Source organism: Polistes fuscatus, unplaced genomic scaffold (genome assembly GCF_010416935.1).
Source record: "Polistes fuscatus isolate 324 unplaced genomic scaffold, CU_Pfus_HIC Scaffold16, whole genome shotgun sequence".
Taxonomy (NCBI): domain Eukaryota; kingdom Metazoa; phylum Arthropoda; class Insecta; order Hymenoptera; family Vespidae; genus Polistes; species Polistes fuscatus.
In genome coordinates, this window is record NW_025113064.1 from 1,918,496 (window position 1) to 1,938,706 (window position 20,211).

The 20,211-nt window shown below is 33.5% G+C and overlaps 1 protein-coding gene across 5 annotated transcripts in view; it reads right to left on the reverse strand.

The window, feature by feature from the left end:
- Window positions 1–20,211, reverse strand: part of LOC122514858 (connectin) — a 163,066-nt gene that overhangs the window by 56,950 nt on the left and 85,905 nt on the right. For all 5 annotated transcript variants that reach the window (XM_043631946.1, XM_043631945.1, XM_043631947.1 and 2 more), the window contains 2 exons: window positions 13,476–14,043; window positions 10,710–11,203 (listed from right to left, as the gene is read on the reverse strand). In XM_043631946.1, the coding sequence (XP_043487881.1) occupies window positions 10,710–11,203; window positions 13,476–14,032 (1,051 nt within the window). In that variant the 5' untranslated portion in view covers window positions 14,033–14,043. The remainder of the gene's footprint in view (window positions 1–10,709; window positions 11,204–13,475; window positions 14,044–20,211) is intronic.

Below are 20,211 nucleotides of genomic sequence, written 5' to 3' on the forward strand. Positions count from 1 at the left end.
CGTGAATGTATTAAAATTAGATAAGAAGATCTGTAATTAGAATTATATGATCTTATATTTTTCTATGGTTTCGCAAACATTTTTACCATAATCTTTTATTCTTTTTATGGCTTTAGAAAGATATTGAAATCATACTAATCAATGGTAGAATATAGGTATAACGTACAAATACTTTTTTTCTTTTATTTGATCCTTCTGACACGTTGCTTTTTGGTTAGAGATAATTAAATGAAATTTGATTTAGATTTGTCAAATAATTTGTTAAAAAATCAAACATCTTCGGGTACATAATCGTCATCGCTGTTAAAGAGAAATGCGTAAGCTTTAAAGGAACGAAAGGAACCAAAAATAGCCCGTGGCGGGTTGTTTGAAAATTAAATCAGGGGCGAAGTATTTCGTTTCCCTTTGAAACGATCCTCTCCGATTTTCATTACCGTCGAATCTAAACCACACACGTTTTCTCCCTACGCTTTTCTTCTTCAAAGCTCTTCCGGGGCTCTGGTTTTTCTTTTTCTTTTCATCTTATTATTAAAAATATTTCATCTTTTTCATTCGATATGATCGAACATATTAATAATGACAATATTATTCGCTAAAAGAAAAAAATAAATGAAAGAACTATCGCGAAGGATAATGTTAAATTAATAAGAGAAGAGAGAGAACTATTGTATTATATTATTTTATATTATTTTAATAAAATTTCGAAAGATTCGATAAACGAAGTTAATCGTTTTGACTTGTGAACGATTTATATATCGATATATACAATATAAATATAATATTTCTTCGTTACCGTATACATTTATCTATCTTTCATTGAAATTATAATAGTACCTATAGTACCTATGATAATTATAATATACCATATCACGGAAGGAAACGTTATATGTAAGCATCCTTCTCGAATTTCAGTTTCCATCACATTCAGGCGCATATACAAAAGGATTACTCGCGTACCGTCGGTTTTATTACTCTGCTAAAGAAGTAAAATATTAAATTATCTTAGCAAAGCGAAAGAGGGCTCACTAGGGTGTAAAGGTTCTCTTCTTAAAAACAAAATAAACCCCGCCTCTCTCTCTCTGTCGTTTTTTTAAATTCACTTTCACTCTTTTCTTTATCTTTCTAATACACAAGCCAAGGTTAATTTCATTTTTCAATGTAACAAAGAGTGTAACAAATAAACTGCCATGGGACGAAATAAACATTTCTTTTTATTTCGACTTTTCCGTTATGTTTTTTTGTTTGAACTTTTACTAATGTAACTTATTGATTATCGTTATTATAATGACTACTATGATATCGCGTTCGATAGACCATTTTCATGTACTCTTCATTAGCATTATTAATTTATAATTATCACCGTTACTTTGTTATATTTATATTAACGTCGAAAACAGAAAATATTCATAAAATTATTAAATATAGTATTTTTATTACAATATTTTTTTGATATTTATATTTATCACTTGAAAGTATTCAGTTTTACGAGAAGCTAATAATATCGATAATTTAAGCTTCAGATTAATAATGTATTTTTCATGATATCCTTTCTTTTTAATTATTCATACATTTTATACGTATGATTATTGATGAATATAATTATTGAAATAAATAATGTATACATAACTTAATTACTTATACGCGCCAGAAAACTGAATGCATTAAAGCGAATAAATGTGGATTTTTTTCATTATAATACACATTTTTAAAGTTTTCTTATTAATTATAGGAAATATATTCTACTTTATAATTATACTCTTAAACAAATTTGTACAATGTAATGTTCTTTTGAGAGATCTGCTATTACATATTACAATTTCATTTTTTGTATAAGTTTATATTATACACGAACTTCGGCACAAATTTCAAATGACATTTTTATTTTATTTTCACTTATAAAATGTGCCTTTGCAGTTTGGCTGGTAACCCTGAGACACTCCGTATATCTCGAGATAAAGTTAGAAATGTGAAATTGATAATACGTAATAGCTTTTACTAAAGCGTTTATGTTCCTTTAGAATGTTTCATATCTTTCCTTAGTCTTGCATTTTCCAAACGAGCTTAATATCAACGATCTTACAGTATCTCCGTTACAGCATCGTTTAAGATTTAACGAGCACACCTGCTCGTATCGATACAATTCGCGGCGTCGAAGTGGAAATTTTTCCTACGGTTTTTTATCTTTCAACTTTAAAACGATGCTTCTCTTCTGCTTTTTTTTTTTTCTTATTTTTAATGTAGTCTCGATAAAAAGTATGTAAAATAAAATGGATGCTGTAATCTTTTATCTTCTCGACGAGTATATTTACGATTAGAATTTATTTTCTATCTTATAAGTGTCTAATTGAATGCAAAAAATTTTTCCGAGAGAAAAATAATTCAATTAAAAGCTTAATATGGAAAAGAAAAGAAATTCCAGTTAAAATCGTTCGTAATTTGTAATCCTCCGTAAATAATTGTTACTCTTTTCTATCTCCAGCTATCTTTTTCTCATTAATTAATATATAAATAGTAATTAAAAGAACAAAAGAAAAGTCGTCTAGTAAACTTGGAAACTCAAAACGTTTCACTGTCGAGTTTGTCTGAGCAAAGTCGTATATTTCAATTTCAATTGATTCTTCATTCACTCTCCTCTCTCTCTTTCACTCGTTCTCTCTGTTTCATCCCAAAGAACACAAGCTTTATCACTCCAACAAGAGAACGTAGTTGGAAAGCTGATATTTACCTTAGCCAGATCTAATTGTCTATCTCCTTTAATTAACTTTACCTTTCAGGAAGTAACAACTTCGATCGATAATAGTTTCATTCTTCAAGAGTAATAAATTATCGATTCTTAAGTAGGATATGTTGAAATTTTGCCAAATATTAACTAAACCATATTTTACAAGATTGAGATTATATATAGATTATATTAAATAATTTTAAATTGTCATTTATTCCCAACCATTGTAATCCCGAAAATTGTACAAAATTTCATATATCCTCGTAGCATAAAATGAACCCATACCAACACTCCCGACGATTTATATTTTTCCGTAATGAAGCAATTAGATATGAGTTAAGTACGACTGTAATTAATCCAAGCATGATGAAAGAGCGAGAGAACGAGCCGCAGCCAATGGAAACGCGTGGTCCAGCTTAAACGAACGAGAGAACCCACCCTTACTTTTGTCTCCCTCCCGTCTACTTCCTCCTCTCTTTCATTCTTACAGGAATGATCGATAAAACTACAGTTCTTTTCGCGGAACGATGACGAGCTCATTAGCGAGTTCTTTTCGACAATTTATTCCTTTTCTTTCTCCATATCTTTTTGCCTTTCTCTTTCTTCCTTTCTTATACCGAATGCAAAAGCGTTTCACGGATTAGCAGCTGTGGTAACACCTCGTTAATGCAATCATGATTACACCAGTTAATTCCAGTTGTAATTTCTCCTTTTATTCTCTTCATCACCTTTCGATTTACCCTCGCAATATTCTCTCTCCTTCTTATTTTCCTTTCCGACTTCCTGACATTTAACCCTTTACTTTCTCTCTCTTCCACTTTACAGTTTAAGCTGCATTCACGCATGTTAGTCTCCGCTGAGCCTTCAACGAATAGACGTTAAGATACAAGTGCTAAATCTTGCCCTAACAGGTTATTCTCCCCTTCTACTTTTCCCACCCTTCTTTTTCCTCTCGCAATCTTTTCTTCTCTTCCTCAGTTTTGCTTAAAAGGGTTCCTTTAACAAGATGTTTTCACGACCGGTTCGTCGACGCCATCCGACGAGGCTTACATCCGTATTTACGTGTACGCGCGCCTGTGATTTTAGTATATCGCGTACTTATGTGTGTCAATTAAGAACCAGCCTTGGTCCTGAAACCTTAACGAATGGGAAAAAGTGCGAGGAAGCGCGCCTCTTTGATCTCGAGTGATTCTATTACTTCTTCTTCTTGAAAGCAAGATCAAGAAATTCTTTTCTCTTTCGAGTTACCTTCTCTTCTTTTTATCTTTCATTTTAGATCGTCCGTGGTTATTACGTATGTCATTTGATACGTGAGTAATGTTTTTTTAATGAGATCACATTTCAATCAAATTTACGAGAAATTTGAAAAAAAATTCGCGACGCGTGTTCTCTCGTGGAAATCATTTTTAGTACGACCGACACAAAGCCGATTCGAGCCTTTTCTTTTTTCAATTTGGACATTTTTGTATCGAAAATATATCGAGTTTTGGTTGATCAATCGGTGAAAAACAAATTTAACGAATCTGACGCATTAGCAATCACCCAATGTATTAGGTTGTCACTCGCACGCTTGTCCTACCGATTACAGAACACCCTATATATATATTTATACGAATATACATATAAATAAGATTAATTTAAAGAAATGTTTTTAACGAATAATCGATTTATAAATGTATCTTTGAATATATCAAACTGTAGATAGCAGAGAGCGGATTCATTAATGCGGAAACATTAATTAAACGTAATTACCGAGAGAGAGAGAAAACGGTAGAAGAAGATTTGACGGTTTTGAAATGCAGAGGCGTACGTCGCGTTGATGATAGAGACGAATCCATATTTTTCCTGTTTATTCGACTTTTAATAATGAGATTAAAGGATTGTCGGAAGTAAGTCTGTCAGCAATTTTGTCGGCATTAATTAACGAGTCACCGTAACATTGTGTATATCGACTTAATAGAAGACGAGAATCATCCTTTTCTATTATGAAAGCAACCCTTCCCTTCTCTCCTACTATTTTTCTTTCCAGATTTTTATTAATGCAACTATTTTCCTTCGCATTTTACGTCATACTTTTAATTCATTAATAAACCGACGTACCGACAGTGTTTCTACTCGTTTGTTATTTTTTATCTTAAGACAAATAAACAAAATAATAAATCATTTCGTCGTTTTTAAAAAGATATGATTTTTAAATGAAAAGAGTATGGCAGTACATAAATCGTTTTTCTTTTGATCTCATTTTCTCCTATCAACTTCCCGATTCTGTTTGAATCATTTATTTTTTCTTTCGTAAAAAGAAAAAGTAATTTTAACCGCATAAAGAGAAAAAAAAAAATATATATATATATATAAAAGAAGCGGGGAAAAAAATCCTGTTAAAATCCGGTTTAAAAAAAATGCGATTAATTCGGAGAATAATTGGGAAAGAAGAAAAAATAAGAAAGTATGAATGAGAGAGAAGGAGAGAGAAAGAACATTGGCATTGTTAAAACACTTACAATTCATCACTAAGACGTTCACACAACTGAACAATGCTCGTTGCAGATTGCCACGATGCTTCGATGTAATGCCAACACATTTTTTTTCTCTCTTTTTCTCATTCATTTAACTCTTCTAACTACTCTTTCCCTTTTCTCTCTTTTTCTCTCTCTTGTTGCCTAGGAATAGTAACGAGCGAGATAAAAGAAACGAAAAAGAATGAAAAAGAATGAAAAAGAATGAAATTATATAAGCACTGCTGAGAAACAACAAAAGCTTAGTAGAAGGAACAATTCTTTCCCCTTTTACTTTTTCTTTTTCTTTATTTTCTCCCTCTCTCTCTTATTTTTTTTTTTTTATAAAATCCTGAGCTCGTCAATATTTCACTCTGTAAAAGAAGAGGCGAACGAGTGAATATTAATCGTCTTAGTTTCCATCTACTTTTTGCTACACACAATTTTGAAGTATTACAAATGTAATATAAAATATATATAAGAATATCGTATGGAATATATATTTTCAAATTTCTAAATCATATATAAAATTGTCAGGGAGAAAAAATCCTAATTTCCGTTTTGCACACTGTAGAGTTTTCGTACAGTATAGGTGTAGGTGTGTACGATACGAGTCTTCTGATAAATAGGTACGACCTGAGCGATGGGGCAATCAATTTTCGACAATTACATTCGCACACACTAATACTTAGATGGGATCAGGTATATAGGATGTACCTTTCACGATAAAAATAGGGTCGTTCGAAGGAACTTAAAACCGATCGTAAGTGACAACCTCTTCCCCCATTCCTCTCCTGTTCTCTCTTTTACACTTCCACAGCTCTCTCTCTCTTTCTCTGTCTGCCAGTGTTTCATTTTCTTTTTCTCTCTTTCTCTGGGTCGCATCTATCGAACGTTTTCTATCGCTTTCCAACATTTTCGTTCCTCATTGTCGGTCGAATTTATGAGGAGACGACACATACGACAAATCTATTACAAATCGATAAGACGTATCAAGACGAGGAAAAGTATTGCTACCGAAAGGTTGCTGAACCTTCAACGCGTGACGTTAACAAAATGAAACAAAAAAAAAAACAAAAAGAATTACTTTTTCCCTTGTTATTTTTTCAACTTGTCCACCTTCCACTATCAATTTTCGATTCGTTCCTCTTCCCTTTCCTACTGTTTTTATTTTTAACAAATTTTTATTTTAATTATCGATTATTATTCCTTCCCTTTATCTGTCCGAAAATATGGTATAATACATTTTAGAAAACATCGAAGATTTACGAACGAAACGAACAATTGACGTGTTTTTAAAATTCTCGACTTCTCGAACGAGACATTTTATTATTCGTATTCGTATAACATTCCATACATTTTAATTACATTCCAGTCAAAGTCATTTGAATCATATTCGAGGTGAACTTTTAACGCGGAGAAGAAAAAATACTATCCATAAATTATTCAAACGAGGACAGTGATGTAGGTACTTTCTTAATGAACCGGACAAAAAAATGTCTCTCGACAGTGACAAAATACTATGGAGGATTATTAACAAGATTGCTAATGACAACGAATCGGAGAACGAATATTATCCTATATCATAACATTTTACGCGATTACTTTTTACCGATACATCGATCAAAAGTATAGTTAAGAAAATAACAAATTATATTTACAATTAATGAATTATAAAAACTAGATACCGAATGACGAGATGAATAAAAAGTTATGAGAAGGTAAAAAAGTGTGTGAGAAAGAGAGAGAGAGAGAATGGAAAAGAAAAGAGACAGGTAAATATTGCATTTTCCGTAAATCGGCTTTATGGATAAAGCTTCTGGTTCGAGCTTTAAAGGTGCCGAAGAGGGCACGTTCCACCCTCGTTATCTATTTTTGCTCATCCGCCATCTCTCTTTTTCTCTGTCTTCTTTTGTCGTCACTCGGCGAGAAACTTTTGAAAAACGTTGATAAAGTCGCCTAATCCCTTTCGATCCTCAATATCGAAAAAACCGCTACTAAGGTACGGGCAAAACTGCAAATACTTAACGATCATAAAGAGCTTTATCATTCTCCAATTCGATCAACGAAATAATTGTTCTTAGCATCGCGGATTAATAAGATAATCGCAGCACGGTAATACGATCGACCTAAAAAACATTTCTTTCGAAATTTAAATGTGACGTTAGCTTTGAAAAATATTATCAAACCTTATTAATTAATTGATTTACTTTAATTCATCGTACTTTTCCTTTTTTAAGTTTTCTCGTTAAAACTGCACTTGCATTTCTTCGAACTTTGTCTCGCTTTTCAGAAATATCATCCTTTTCAATTGCATTTCAAATTTCAATAATTGTTTATAATATGAGGCTTTATCTACCAACAATTTCTCTCCATTTTTTTCATAATATTTTATTGGAAGAGAAACAAAATTTAATGTTGTTTTCATAAGTATGGAAATTCTATAGAAATTGAGATACCTATGCACATACATATATATATATATATATGGTAAGAGCATTGAACTGTTCCATTTCGCGTAAAATTTTTGGCATATACATCGAGAGAAGAGCTTCCATTATTGGCGTATATATAAGTATGTATATACAATAAGCAGTTCGAGTATATTCTACATGACGGTATACGAAACTGAGAGTCGAAATTTCTACCACGTATCCCTATGCTTTATTATAAAATAAATTTTCGTACCTGGTGAAAATAGAATCCCAGAGTACTCATTGTAGCGGTCTAGATAATATAACAGTGTTTTGGTTTCTTAACGTTACACCAACGTTTATTTTGATTATTAAAATATACTTTAACGCGTTTATCGTTAGGAAAGATTATAATCAAAATTTTCAAATTGATTTTTTATTATTCGACGAATCAAAAGAATGGTGTACTTTTTCAAAGAAATTTGTCGTTCCACGTGAAATTTATTAACGTTGATTAATTCGTATCACTCGATGTGAGAACCCCTGGAGACTTCGGTAACGTAACACATGTAACTGGGTTTGCCTTAATTTCTCTCTCTCTCTCTCTCTCGCAAATACATACACTTGCTCTCTTACCGACATTCCTTCTCCCACTCACTCATTACACACATCCATCAATTTATCAATTCCTTCGCTCGCGATTCTACCGGCAAACACTCGATCGCATTAGTCGAAAGCACTCACGTTCGGAAGCTTTCGTGAAAGAGCTTCGTATATCTTACAAGTCTCGCTTGATTTACGAATCTCAAAGCGAATCTTAATTTGTATCATTAATATATGTACGATTCCTTCCAAGTGCTTTCAAATATCAACACTTATTTCAAATTATTATCTAATTGCGAATAAAATACTTCGCTTATATTTCATTCCAGCATTTCATGGCAAATTACTCGTCAAGATTTTCATCTTATACGTCGATTATTTTTCTATTCGATCTTTCATTTAATTGTTTCAAATAAATTACAAAATTTTAATATACGCGTTGTATAATTTCGGAATGAATGAGTTACCGTTCTTAATTTTGCCTTACCTTCGCGTTGTATTCGCGTATTCGATATTCGATTTGTTCTAATCGATTTTCTGACAAACACGATTTCGAAGACGAACGAGAAGTATCGTTGAAGTGAGAGAACAAGTGTATACCTCGTAGTTAGAAGCAAACATGGGGAAGCCATTAACGTGTCCATTTACGTATTATTTGCGATATTTGCAGGGAGTAAAAGGAACAAAAAGAGAGAGAGAAAGAAAATCGATTGTCCTCTCGCACATAATATGGTGTCGCGCACTTAAGCGGACATTCTTCTACGTTCGCAAGCACATTTATCGGTTCATTGCGTGATCATCGTCGGCCATTAAAGCGAGCATAATGACATAGGGTATTATTCATTCAACAATTTTGTCGCTTCTGCTTGACCTTGCGGATCGACTTTACTGCACTTTAACGTTATTGCATTAGAATCTAATCTACGCATTGAGCCAAACATTAATAAGAAAAATAATGAAAAACGCGTCGAGTTTCGTTTGAAAGGAAACGTATCTAATTAATTGATCAACCTTCGGATACGAGAGCTACCGATTGGAGTCCATCGACCAACATCTTCCTAATGGATGAGAAGGAGCTATTTCCTCGAACAAAAGGGGTTCCAATAGAGCTACGAATAAGTAAGTAACTTTCCAAAACTACCTACGATCATCTGTTGGTTGTTCTAGTTGTTGTTATTGTAAGTTGCGGTCAGTGTCGTTAGTTCTCTGTTGCTTCTGTGCCATTCACAGTTCGAAGTTGTCGAGTTACCAGTAGCGTCGTTGTCCAATCGGACGAATAGCGGCGGGTTTCGAGACAGGAAGACCTTATTCCCTTTATACGATCATCAGGGGTTCGCAACTCGTACGCGTTTCCGTGCCGTGCCGTGCCGTGTCGTGTCGTGCCATGGGACCCACGTATTTGTCCCACGCATTTGCCTCCCCTCCTGCTCATCCATTCGAACGAAACTGAACATCGTGGAAAAACCAAACAAAAAAGCTCTCGCTCGTCGATGCATGCGCATACTCTGACTAACTAATACGAACGTTTACCAAAATCTATTCTACATTTGCTTTGTTCTGTTTTTGTTGATCGATCCTTTGTTAGAGAATGTTTGTCAACAGGTGTTGACAATACTAGTGTATTACCGGTTGATCGATAACCCCTCCTCGCGAATTAACTTATTCATCGATACCATTCAATACCCGTATTATAATAGCCAAATTTGTAATATATATACTCGTATGGATATGTGGATAGACAAATTTGTTAAAAAATATATATAATAATATATTAAAATGTAAATAAATATTTGTTAATATTATAAATAATTGTATATAACATAGATTTATATTAGTCAATTCTATTTATCATAGATACGCGAACGGAATTACGCGTATAGCTTGATAAATTTTATTAAATTATGATAATTTTTGAGCTTTGTGAATTAGTATTGTTTTGGTTTAATATCGTGAAATAATTCTTCTCTCTGACGAATTATTATCGATAGGATTCAACCATATTGTTGGATAGATATTTCTCATTATCGGCATTGTCTATCTCTCGGAATGTTGATCATCGAATGGCCGAAATAATAGCGATAATAACGTAGATAACGTTTCGCGTTATCAATACAGAATCTGAAATAACCGAAATAATGACGATTCTATCGATAGCTTTAGCACATCTCTAATAGTTAAAATAATGAATATAGTAATCGCGATAATGTTTTCCTATTATCTTAAATATCTGCCAATTATTCGCGCAGAATTATTTCAACGCGAATAATCAAATTTAAATTCGAGTACCTCGTTAAATAGATTTCCGAGAAAAATTCATTTATTTAATAATCAGATTAAACAGTTGCAAAGAAAAATTAGAATGATTCGATAAACGATTATAGGATTAAATACGTATTTTTTAACAAATCGATGATCTATTCGAAATATTATTAAATTTCGAAGGATTTTTCATCGTAAAAGATAGAAAGTACTTACCGTCCAAGTAGAAATGGCTGCTGCTGTTGTAGAGATTCGTGACGATCGGTTTGATGTTGTTAAAAGTCATAGTCTTGAGATTATTATCTCTGAGATCGAGAAAGTAGATACTCGGTGCACCGGATAGGAAGTCTGGTTCTAAGCTGACTAATTTATTTTCGCTTAAGCGAAGTTTCTTTAATTTTCTCAAACCGTCCAATGCTTTTTCCGAGATATATTCGATCGAATTTTGATCGAGTTCGAGTTCGGTCAATTCTGGGATTTCGACGAAACTATTATCCCCGATCATCGATATTTCATTATTTCGAAGATCGAGACGTTTAAGATTTCTCAGACCGTGGAAACTCTCGCGCGTGATCACTGATATCTCATTCGAACTCAGCTGGAGTTCCTGGAGATTGATTAGATGCTTGAATGCTTTATCATGGACGGTGGTGATGTTGTTGTTGTTCAGATAAAGCGTTCCTAGGTTTGGTAAATTCACGAACACGTCTCTGCAAACAGAATTAGATCGTGCAATTAGATTAAAAACTTTGCGAGAAACGATCCTTCGATTAATTATTACATTTAAATATGTAGATTCGAAGTAAATGATCGTAAATGTCGCTTAATTGTAGCCCCGAGATCGACATTTCTGGTTTAGCTTTTAATTAGACCAACGGTGAACCTTTCGTACGTTGAACATTTTTGTTATTCCTCGGGGTGGCGAACACGCACGCTTTGGAAAACGTACGTTAGTACTACATCACGGCCGATAAAACATGCATATATTCGAGATAACACTTTTTGTTCGCGTACCTACTCGATATATCGAGCTTTTCGATATCGAATAAGTTTACTTTTCTTTTATTTCGACTAAACATTCGATACGCAGACAAAAAGAGAAAAAGAGTTCTAAGTTTCGTTGATATTAAAAACAATACTCCTATATCAAACTACGCACTAAAGTACTGTATCAAAGCCGATAAACCTTGCATATATTCAAGACGACACTTTCTCTCTATACGGATACTCGATATATGAAACTTTTCGATATAAAATAAATGTTTTCATTGTTTTTTATCAAACGTTCGATATTTTTAAACAGAGAAATAAAGGTGCATACTACAAATTATATATCGTATAATAAACAAAAATACAAAATGTCGAAGCAGCGTTAACAAATATAATTTACATTTACATTAAAAGTAATTAATAACGAATGAATGATGTAGAACTAAAGATTTTAGAAATAAACAAAAATCGTATTAGGGAGCAATAGACAGATGGACTGAGAGAGAGAGAAAGAGAGAAAGGGGGAGAGAGAGAGAATAGTTTTCAGGCTTGCATATTTAATCTCCCCGTCGAAGTATTGCATCTGAATATTTACGACTTGAAAGCGATGCAGAGACATCCTCGGCAGATATTACGTGCTGCCGTAGGCACCTACGCTTTGATGTAATCGAAAAGACGTCATTGTGAAATACGAACACATCTACCTGCCAGGGAAATAAAACAAAAGAGAGAGATAGACAGAATAAGAATTAGACAAAAAGGGATAGAATAATAATAGGAAGGTATAAATTAGATAAAGATAACCCAGATTAGAATCTGAACGTAAACTAAAAGCAAAAGAGGGACAGAGAGACAGAGAGAAAGTTATGAAGAAAGATATATGAAACGATCGTGTACTCTCGCATAGTTGAAATGAACGCGTGCATCTGTCAAAAAAAAAGAATAAAAAAAAAAAAATTGAAACGTCTAGGAGTATTAGTGTGTCAAAAGAACGGGAAAGGGAAAAGATGCGTATGCATTTGTCATATCTCTTTGGAAAACGTTTTCTATTTCACTGTCGCGAATCATGTTTTTGGTTTCATCTTGCACGATAGAGATACACTCGTAGTATCATCGTCATTTCGGATCGCGCCATCTCTTTCTCTCTTCTTCAACGCGTCACATTTGATAGAAGAGTAAAAGAGGATGATAGTGAATCGATTGAAACGTATGATGGATGTTCGCGGAAAAAAAAGAACTATTTAAATCGACTCCGCCCGTGTTTGTGCATTATTTCTCTCTCTCTCTCTCTCTCTCCCTCTGTTCTTGTTTCGGTAGAAGAAGGGGTAGTAGATCGATGACTATATCAACGAGTTAAGGAAACTTTTATTCCCATCAATTTCATCGAGTGCCGATGCCTCGACCCTTGTTGGCAAGCGCGTCACACCTTCCCCTTCTTTCTCCCCCTCCCACCCTCTTTCCCTTTTTCTCCTTTTTTCTTTTTTTCTTTTTTTTTTTTTTTAATAAAGAAGACTGATCAGCCTCTTCCGTAGGGAAAACAAATGAAAGCACGAATCCCTTAAGCCCTTGAGTGCTGCTCTTCGGAAATTGTGTGTCACCCTTGGGGTGTAAAAAATACGTGGCTCCTCTCGTTTCGTGCGAACCACTGCTAGCAATGAATAACTAACTCTTGTGTTTCTCTAACACACGTGCATATATATACGAAATGCATGTATTCACCTACAAATACTATAGGCTTTTACCGAGAGTTCAAATGACTTCGCATATATTTCATACACATTCTATTTACCATATTAACGACAGTACTTTTGAACATTTTATTTTTCATATCGTCGATACTTTTTTCCCCAGCTTCTTGTATTTTTCGTCGATGGAATTGAAAAATGAACTACAATGAAAAATCATCGATTTCGATGCGTAACACCAGTTACAGAACAATCCTATATATTTCGTTATCCGATCAATGAACGATATAAGAAAGGCAAAACTCACCTATTAATTTCAGTTATCCTGTTGTCGTCCAAATTGATGACATTCAATTCCTTCATATTTTCAAAAGCATATTTTTTCAGAATAGCGATCGTGTTCTTGCTGAGATTGATCTCGGTAACTTCCGAGAGATTGGAGAAAGATCGTTCGGCAAGTTCGTTGAGTTTTGCATATTCGAATGTAACACTCTTGAGATTTTTAAATTGCCTTAGAACATTGGTCGGTACGTAATCGAGAGCACCGGATGCGCGAACCGTGAACATTAATTTCGTCAGATGAATCTGAGATATGAAATAGGTCCACATGGGGTCATCTACCTTGAATTTGTTCAACACCAAACAATTCGCAGTCGTTGCATTTCTTAACTTGTTCGTATCGCAGTAACAAAATATCGGTGCCTCTTGGCCTTGGATGTCGCAGATATTCACTTCCTTCGTTTCTTTCGTTACCTTCTTCTTACTGCGAGATCTCGTAGATGCGGCTAAACTGGCAGCAATCAGAAGAGCACAGAGGCCGACACGTAGCAGGAAATTGTTAGATATCATCGACGTTCGTTTCATCCTGTTAGTTTCTGAAAAGAAAATATATATTCGTCGTTAGAAAAAATATTTAGTCGTTAGAAGAGATATTTTATCATTGATTATTTATAAATAAACGTTTTCCATCTAATCGATCTTATTAAGAAACGGTATAAATTTTGTTCTTCTTTTTCGGACACCCCAGTCCTCGTGTTACGTATATCCTAGCAGTTTCTATTTACTCATTCTCTATACCTATTATGTAAGCGGTGAAAGAGTGCACAACTGCAGAGAATTTCCTTGGAAAGTTGAACAATGACTGATCGTTTTCAGAAGCAAAAGACTGTTTCTCTCGGCACGTCTTGTTATCGTTTACAACAGGAGTATGTGTATGTAATATCTACACGTCCGTTCTTCCACTACCCGTAACAATCGAACGAACCCTACATCCTCTTAAGATTTATGATACTTTGTACCACATAGATGAAATATCGCCATTATTTTAACGATTTCAATTCGATGTAGAAACATTTTTGATGATAAATATATCTATATCGACTCGGCAAATTTAATATACATTTTTCACGATCAAAATCATTTTTCTTTATTCTCGCTCCTTCGAGTTTTATTTATTATTCATTATTTTACGAGAATGCAGGGTGGTTCGTAATACGCATATAATTTAATACGATTATAGACATTTTTTCGTTGTGAAAATTTCTAATGGTTTATCGTCAAGTTTAAATTCTTCATTATGCGCGCATAATAATTATGTAATTTTGTACTAATTGAATGCACTGCTTCATTCGTTTTAATTTACCCTTAATAATATATCAAAATGTTACCGTAGATAATAATTTCTATTCATTTCTACGAAATATTATTGAAATCATATTAAAATAATTTGTAATAATTAAATAGAACCGTTCGTGATTAAATTTAAAAATGATCCGATAATCGAGTAAAATAATACGATACATCGACGTAACGATTAACAATACGTTTGTTCGAAAAATATGAAAAAATTGTTGATTTTAAATAAATAAGGAAAATAAGATAAACCAGACGCGACAAAATTTCGAATCGTTAAATATATTCAACGGGATTCGATTAGTCTATTAATTGTAATTTGTAAACCGATACAACATCCGCGCGATTAAATTGGAAATGAAGACGACGATTCTCGCTAATTCGAAGAGTTTCGATTTTCACTTTCTCTCTCCCTCTCTCTCTCTTTTTAGTTCACTCTTACCGTCATTATCACTTTCACTCTTCTCTTTGTTTCTCTCTCATTTATGGTTCGTTTACGAGTTTATGGTATTGACAAGAAGTAATCCTCAACTTCGCAAACCGTTTTACTTCGATACGAGTGTAACCCTTACCGGTACAAATACGTATACACGTATATACTAAGTGTATAAGTATGCGATAGCGTATACCGAGTGTCCCCCTTTTACGGCGTCAAATACAGAACGATTAAAGTTCAATCGAGTTGTATAATTCGGTGGCGAATCGAATAAAAGTTGTCCTTCTAGTTTACCACTTTCTAGTTTACCACGAGAGAAAATTATTAATGGTTCATTTATTTTTCGTTGGGTGCTTAGTTATGAGAAAGAAAGAAAACGAGACAGATAGAGAAAAAAAAATAAAGGAAGATTTGTTAACGAATAAACAGAAAGAGATAGGAAAGATTTGACGATAGTTTGCAGCTTTGCTGCACCTCGCGCATAGATCCTTTTACAACTCTCTCTAGTTTCCTTTTACCTTATTTTTTTCTTTAAATATTTTTCCAAGCTCCTTCTCAGCCCTTTTTCTTTCTTTTTTTTCTTGGCCTATCGAGTTTATCAGCTTTCTCCGTCTCTCTCTCTCTCTTTCTTTCTTTCTTTCTTTCTCTTCCGGATTTCCTTTTTCTTTAGCTATTGGATGGAGGGAGGAGTGTTTGAGACTTTTTCTGGGCCGATGGAGCACGATCAAGATTTCCAAGTTCATCGTCCATGGTTTTCTCTTTCGATCGTTTTTCCCCTTCCCCTTCTTTCCCACTTTTCTTTCTCTTCCTTTTTGAGATGGAAGAAAACTTGCAAGCCCTTTCGGAATTCTCTGCGAATTATTTACGCTTGAAACGAGCTTACTCTCTGCTTTGAATCCATTGAAACTTGTTCATCGTGTATACATATATATCCAATCTATCTCTTCTTTTCTTTCTTTCTTTCTTTCCACTCCAAATAATCCTCTCCCTTCTACTAAAACTACTACTACTACTACTACTACCATTGTACAAACTTTTATTATTAGTAATAATAGCATTATTACTTACGTCAGGTTAATCAAATTTTCGCAATCCTGCGCGACATACAAGAGTATTTATTAAACTGCTAAACGTACAAACCTTTCCAGTTATTTATTTTATCCGGTCGCAAATCTGAATATCAATTTACTTTTTAATGAATAAATCATATTTTATATGAATTTCATACTGCTTTCCGATTATTTTTTAGATCCAAAATGTACAAGTTTTTCAATCTTTCTTTCTCTCTCTCTCTCATTTCTTTTATTCTATACATACCTTCGTCTTTTTGTAGGTATACGCGAATGCAACTGGGAAAGGTTGATCGTTAGTTTTGTTAATTGGATCGTCCGATGATACTACTCGATATCGATTATCGAAACGTGCCACCGCATTTGGTATCCTTTCATAACTCGATTCTATACGCGTCGACAAGCGTGGTATCCATTTCATTTAATTATAACACGGTTATATCTGATTCATATTTCATTCTTGTCTGATCGTATATGAAAGAGAAAGGTTGATAGAATAAAACGATAATTGTAGAAATTAAGAAGAAGTGGAAGAAGAACGAACCGTATCGCATTAATGTTTGTACACGCGTAGAATCAAAAATAAATGAATGCATCGTAACGCAAAGTTATTTAAAATGATAATAAATTCGAGTTGATTAACAATCATGATCTGTCCCATTTGTCGAACATCCTTAGATCCGAAAATTGCTGAGAGGCAATGGATCGAATAATTACGTACGTTAATTGTACATGAAACGAACCGCTCAGGATGTCAGTAACACGCAAAGGCCGCCGGCATGTGACGAATCAAGGGTCTACAACATGCGCAATATGTACAATACATGGCGAGAGACTTTGAAGGTTCCAAATTATTCTCCGTTAATTGTCAGCGAATTTCACTAACTATTATGCTAATGAAATTATTTCCCGGATGCGTGTGTATTACACGAGTTAACCTAATCGAATCTTTTTCTCACCACGCGCACACACACGCATATTATTTTTCTATAATTATAAATCCTATGAATTTCTTATCTACCTATTTTTACAAAAATTCCGTATACTTTCGGTGTCTCTCAATTAAAGAAAATAAGGTAAGAAAAATTAGGGAAAGAAGACGTTTTCTTAATATTGGCTCGTAAGAAATTCAAACTCTCTTGCATTTTATAAAGCTCACTGAAAGCTCTTTCTCTCATTCTTCTTTTTATCTTCTTTTTCTTTTTCTTTTCTTTTCTTTTCTTTTCTTTCTTTCCCTCTGTCCGTCGTACTTTAATTCGTTTGCATTTTCCATCGTAACTCGTGGTATATCTCTCCTAACCATTTTCCCCATTTTCCCCATTTTCTTCAATATTCAGTCGACTTTTCAATTAAGTTCGTTCGACTTTGTTCGACTTCAAAGATCCGGAGTAAATATATCTTTTAATGTAAAAATAACGTTGCGTTATATGTCAAATGTTTCCTTATGCGCGTGTAATAAGTATAAACGTGTATAAGAGAAAAATATATTAATTCCACGTGGATTTTCCCTACTGTCTAAACGAGTCGAATGAATTGGTAAAATGATAAAAAGGAAGGTAGACAATTTTATTGAATAAGAAATAAGAAGATATGAAACAAAAGGAGAAAGAAAGAGAAAGAAAACGAAGAATGGAAGATTCGTTGATTTCTTTTCTTTTTTTCATAAATTATGAAATAGATAAATATTTAATTGTATATATTATTTATAAAACTCTTTCACACAAAAGCTGCAGGCTCCTTAATATAATGCTCTTAAATAGAAGGATAAATAATTGCATAGATTAAATGATAAATAGATAGATAGATAATTAGGTGAAATGATAAGTAAATACGTTAATGGATAGATAGCTGCATAGACAAATAAACGGATGTCTAAATAAACAAATGGGTGCATAAAATATTAAATGGATAAAGAAAAATTACGAAGAAAAATTGGAATTTCAACGAAATTCCACGCGCACAAATATTTTCATTATTCGAATATTGAAAATAAGTCAATGTAAATTGACGGAAAAATAGATATAAATGAATGAAGATAGATGGATAAACAGATTGAGGAAAAATAAGGGAAAGAAGATAAAGATCGGGAAACATTGAAAAATAAAGAAGATTTGATCGTAAAGGGAAAGACATTTTACGTCGAGAAGCTGAACATAATTGCATTCTTTGAATCTCGTCGTCGTTGTCGTCGTCCTCGTCCTCGTCTACAACGGAAACAAAATGTAAACCGCGTTCCCTTTTAAATATGAATTGCGAGAAAAAGCGTGGATTCGCGCGAGAAAACCGCATCCTTCGACCGCACGCACGCATGCGCATATTTATTTTCCTCTGTGCATGCATAATGCGAAACTTTAACCAACGAGAAAGGAGAGAGAGAGAGAGAGTGGAAAACAGATAGAAATATTATACCAAGTGAGTCGTTTCACCGTTCGTATCTTTCATTTGATTGGTTTTTCTTTTTCTTTTTCTTTTTTTAAGATAGCAAAAGATGATTAATCCCAGGAAGACTATATTTTCGTTGTTAGGATATATTTGAATTGCAATTTTGCGTAATAGAACGTTTCTAATCGAACTTCAAAGTATATTTTTCGTCTCGTTTCCACTCGTAGATCATATGCTTTCACAGTTTGGTTAACTTTTTAGTAAATTTAATAGCGTACATAGTTCGCATCCAGGTATATTACATTTATGTACGCGTACAAAGGAAACAGAAGAAGGGAATATTTTCAAGAGGATGAGAAAAGGTACTCGTACGTAACGCGCGCAATGAACCGTTGCTTTTTCCAAAAGGAAATAAGATAAAAAATGTAAAAGTGACACCATACCGTGTTACGACAAAGTTTACACTAGGGATGATCATTTTTCACGGTTTACCGTTTACTAAGAGATAAATATTAAAGTTACAGTGGTCGTGATTTTCAAAATTCTTTCTTTGTTTTCGAGGAGGAAAAGATTTTTCGTTCGTTTCAATAATTATTACTACACGCGAGTACTTTGTTCGCAAACGAAAGTAGAAAGAACGCGCGTATAATTTACTTACTCGTCAATTTTTGTCCACGAGTAACCGTAAAATTAATTACTACCGCGAGTTCTATTCGCAATTTTTCCCTTTTTTTTACGCGAACAGAGAGAAACATTTATTTTCGAATTATTTTTCATTTGTTTTTATTTTATCATCGTTTGAAAATTTATTTATCGTCAAATATTGTTCCCCCATTTTTTTCTTTTTTTTTATAAATAAATCGAAACAAAGTCAATTATTAAACGCGAATGAAATTTCACCCTTTTATTTGCAGATGAAAAAAAAAACCATTAAACAAGAATATTCAAATTATTTTGAAAATCCTTCCTGCAAAAAGTATTTGATGAAAGCAACATTGTATTCTTTTTCCCTACGTATTTTGTATAAATTAATATGTCAAAATACGCGTATGAAATTTTATATAAGAAAGAGCGAGAGAAAAATAAATAATATTAAATAAATGCATTACTTTCATACGCGTACGTGATATATTCCGCATGAAAGGTAAAAGTCACGAATCCTATATACTTTTGAGTATATACATACGCGCGTATATTTTTTGTCGTCTCTCTCTCTTTCTCTCAACGTTGGTGCAACATGATGTTCGACAAATATTAGCGAATACACTCTCGAGCGAAGAGAAAATGTAACATTCGTAGAGAAATGTTGGTTGAACGAAACGAACCGATATTTAACGAGGTGTTTGCAGACTGCTTGTAATACACCAACGAACGAGATGTCGAGCGTACTCGAGTTAATTTTCCTAAGGTTGTACCTAAACGAGAAGCATTCCGGATTTTTCTAATATGAAAAATTGTAAACGAAAAACTTACAAACGCGGAGTAACAATTTTGTTCTCCAACGTTTATACGCGCGAGCACGC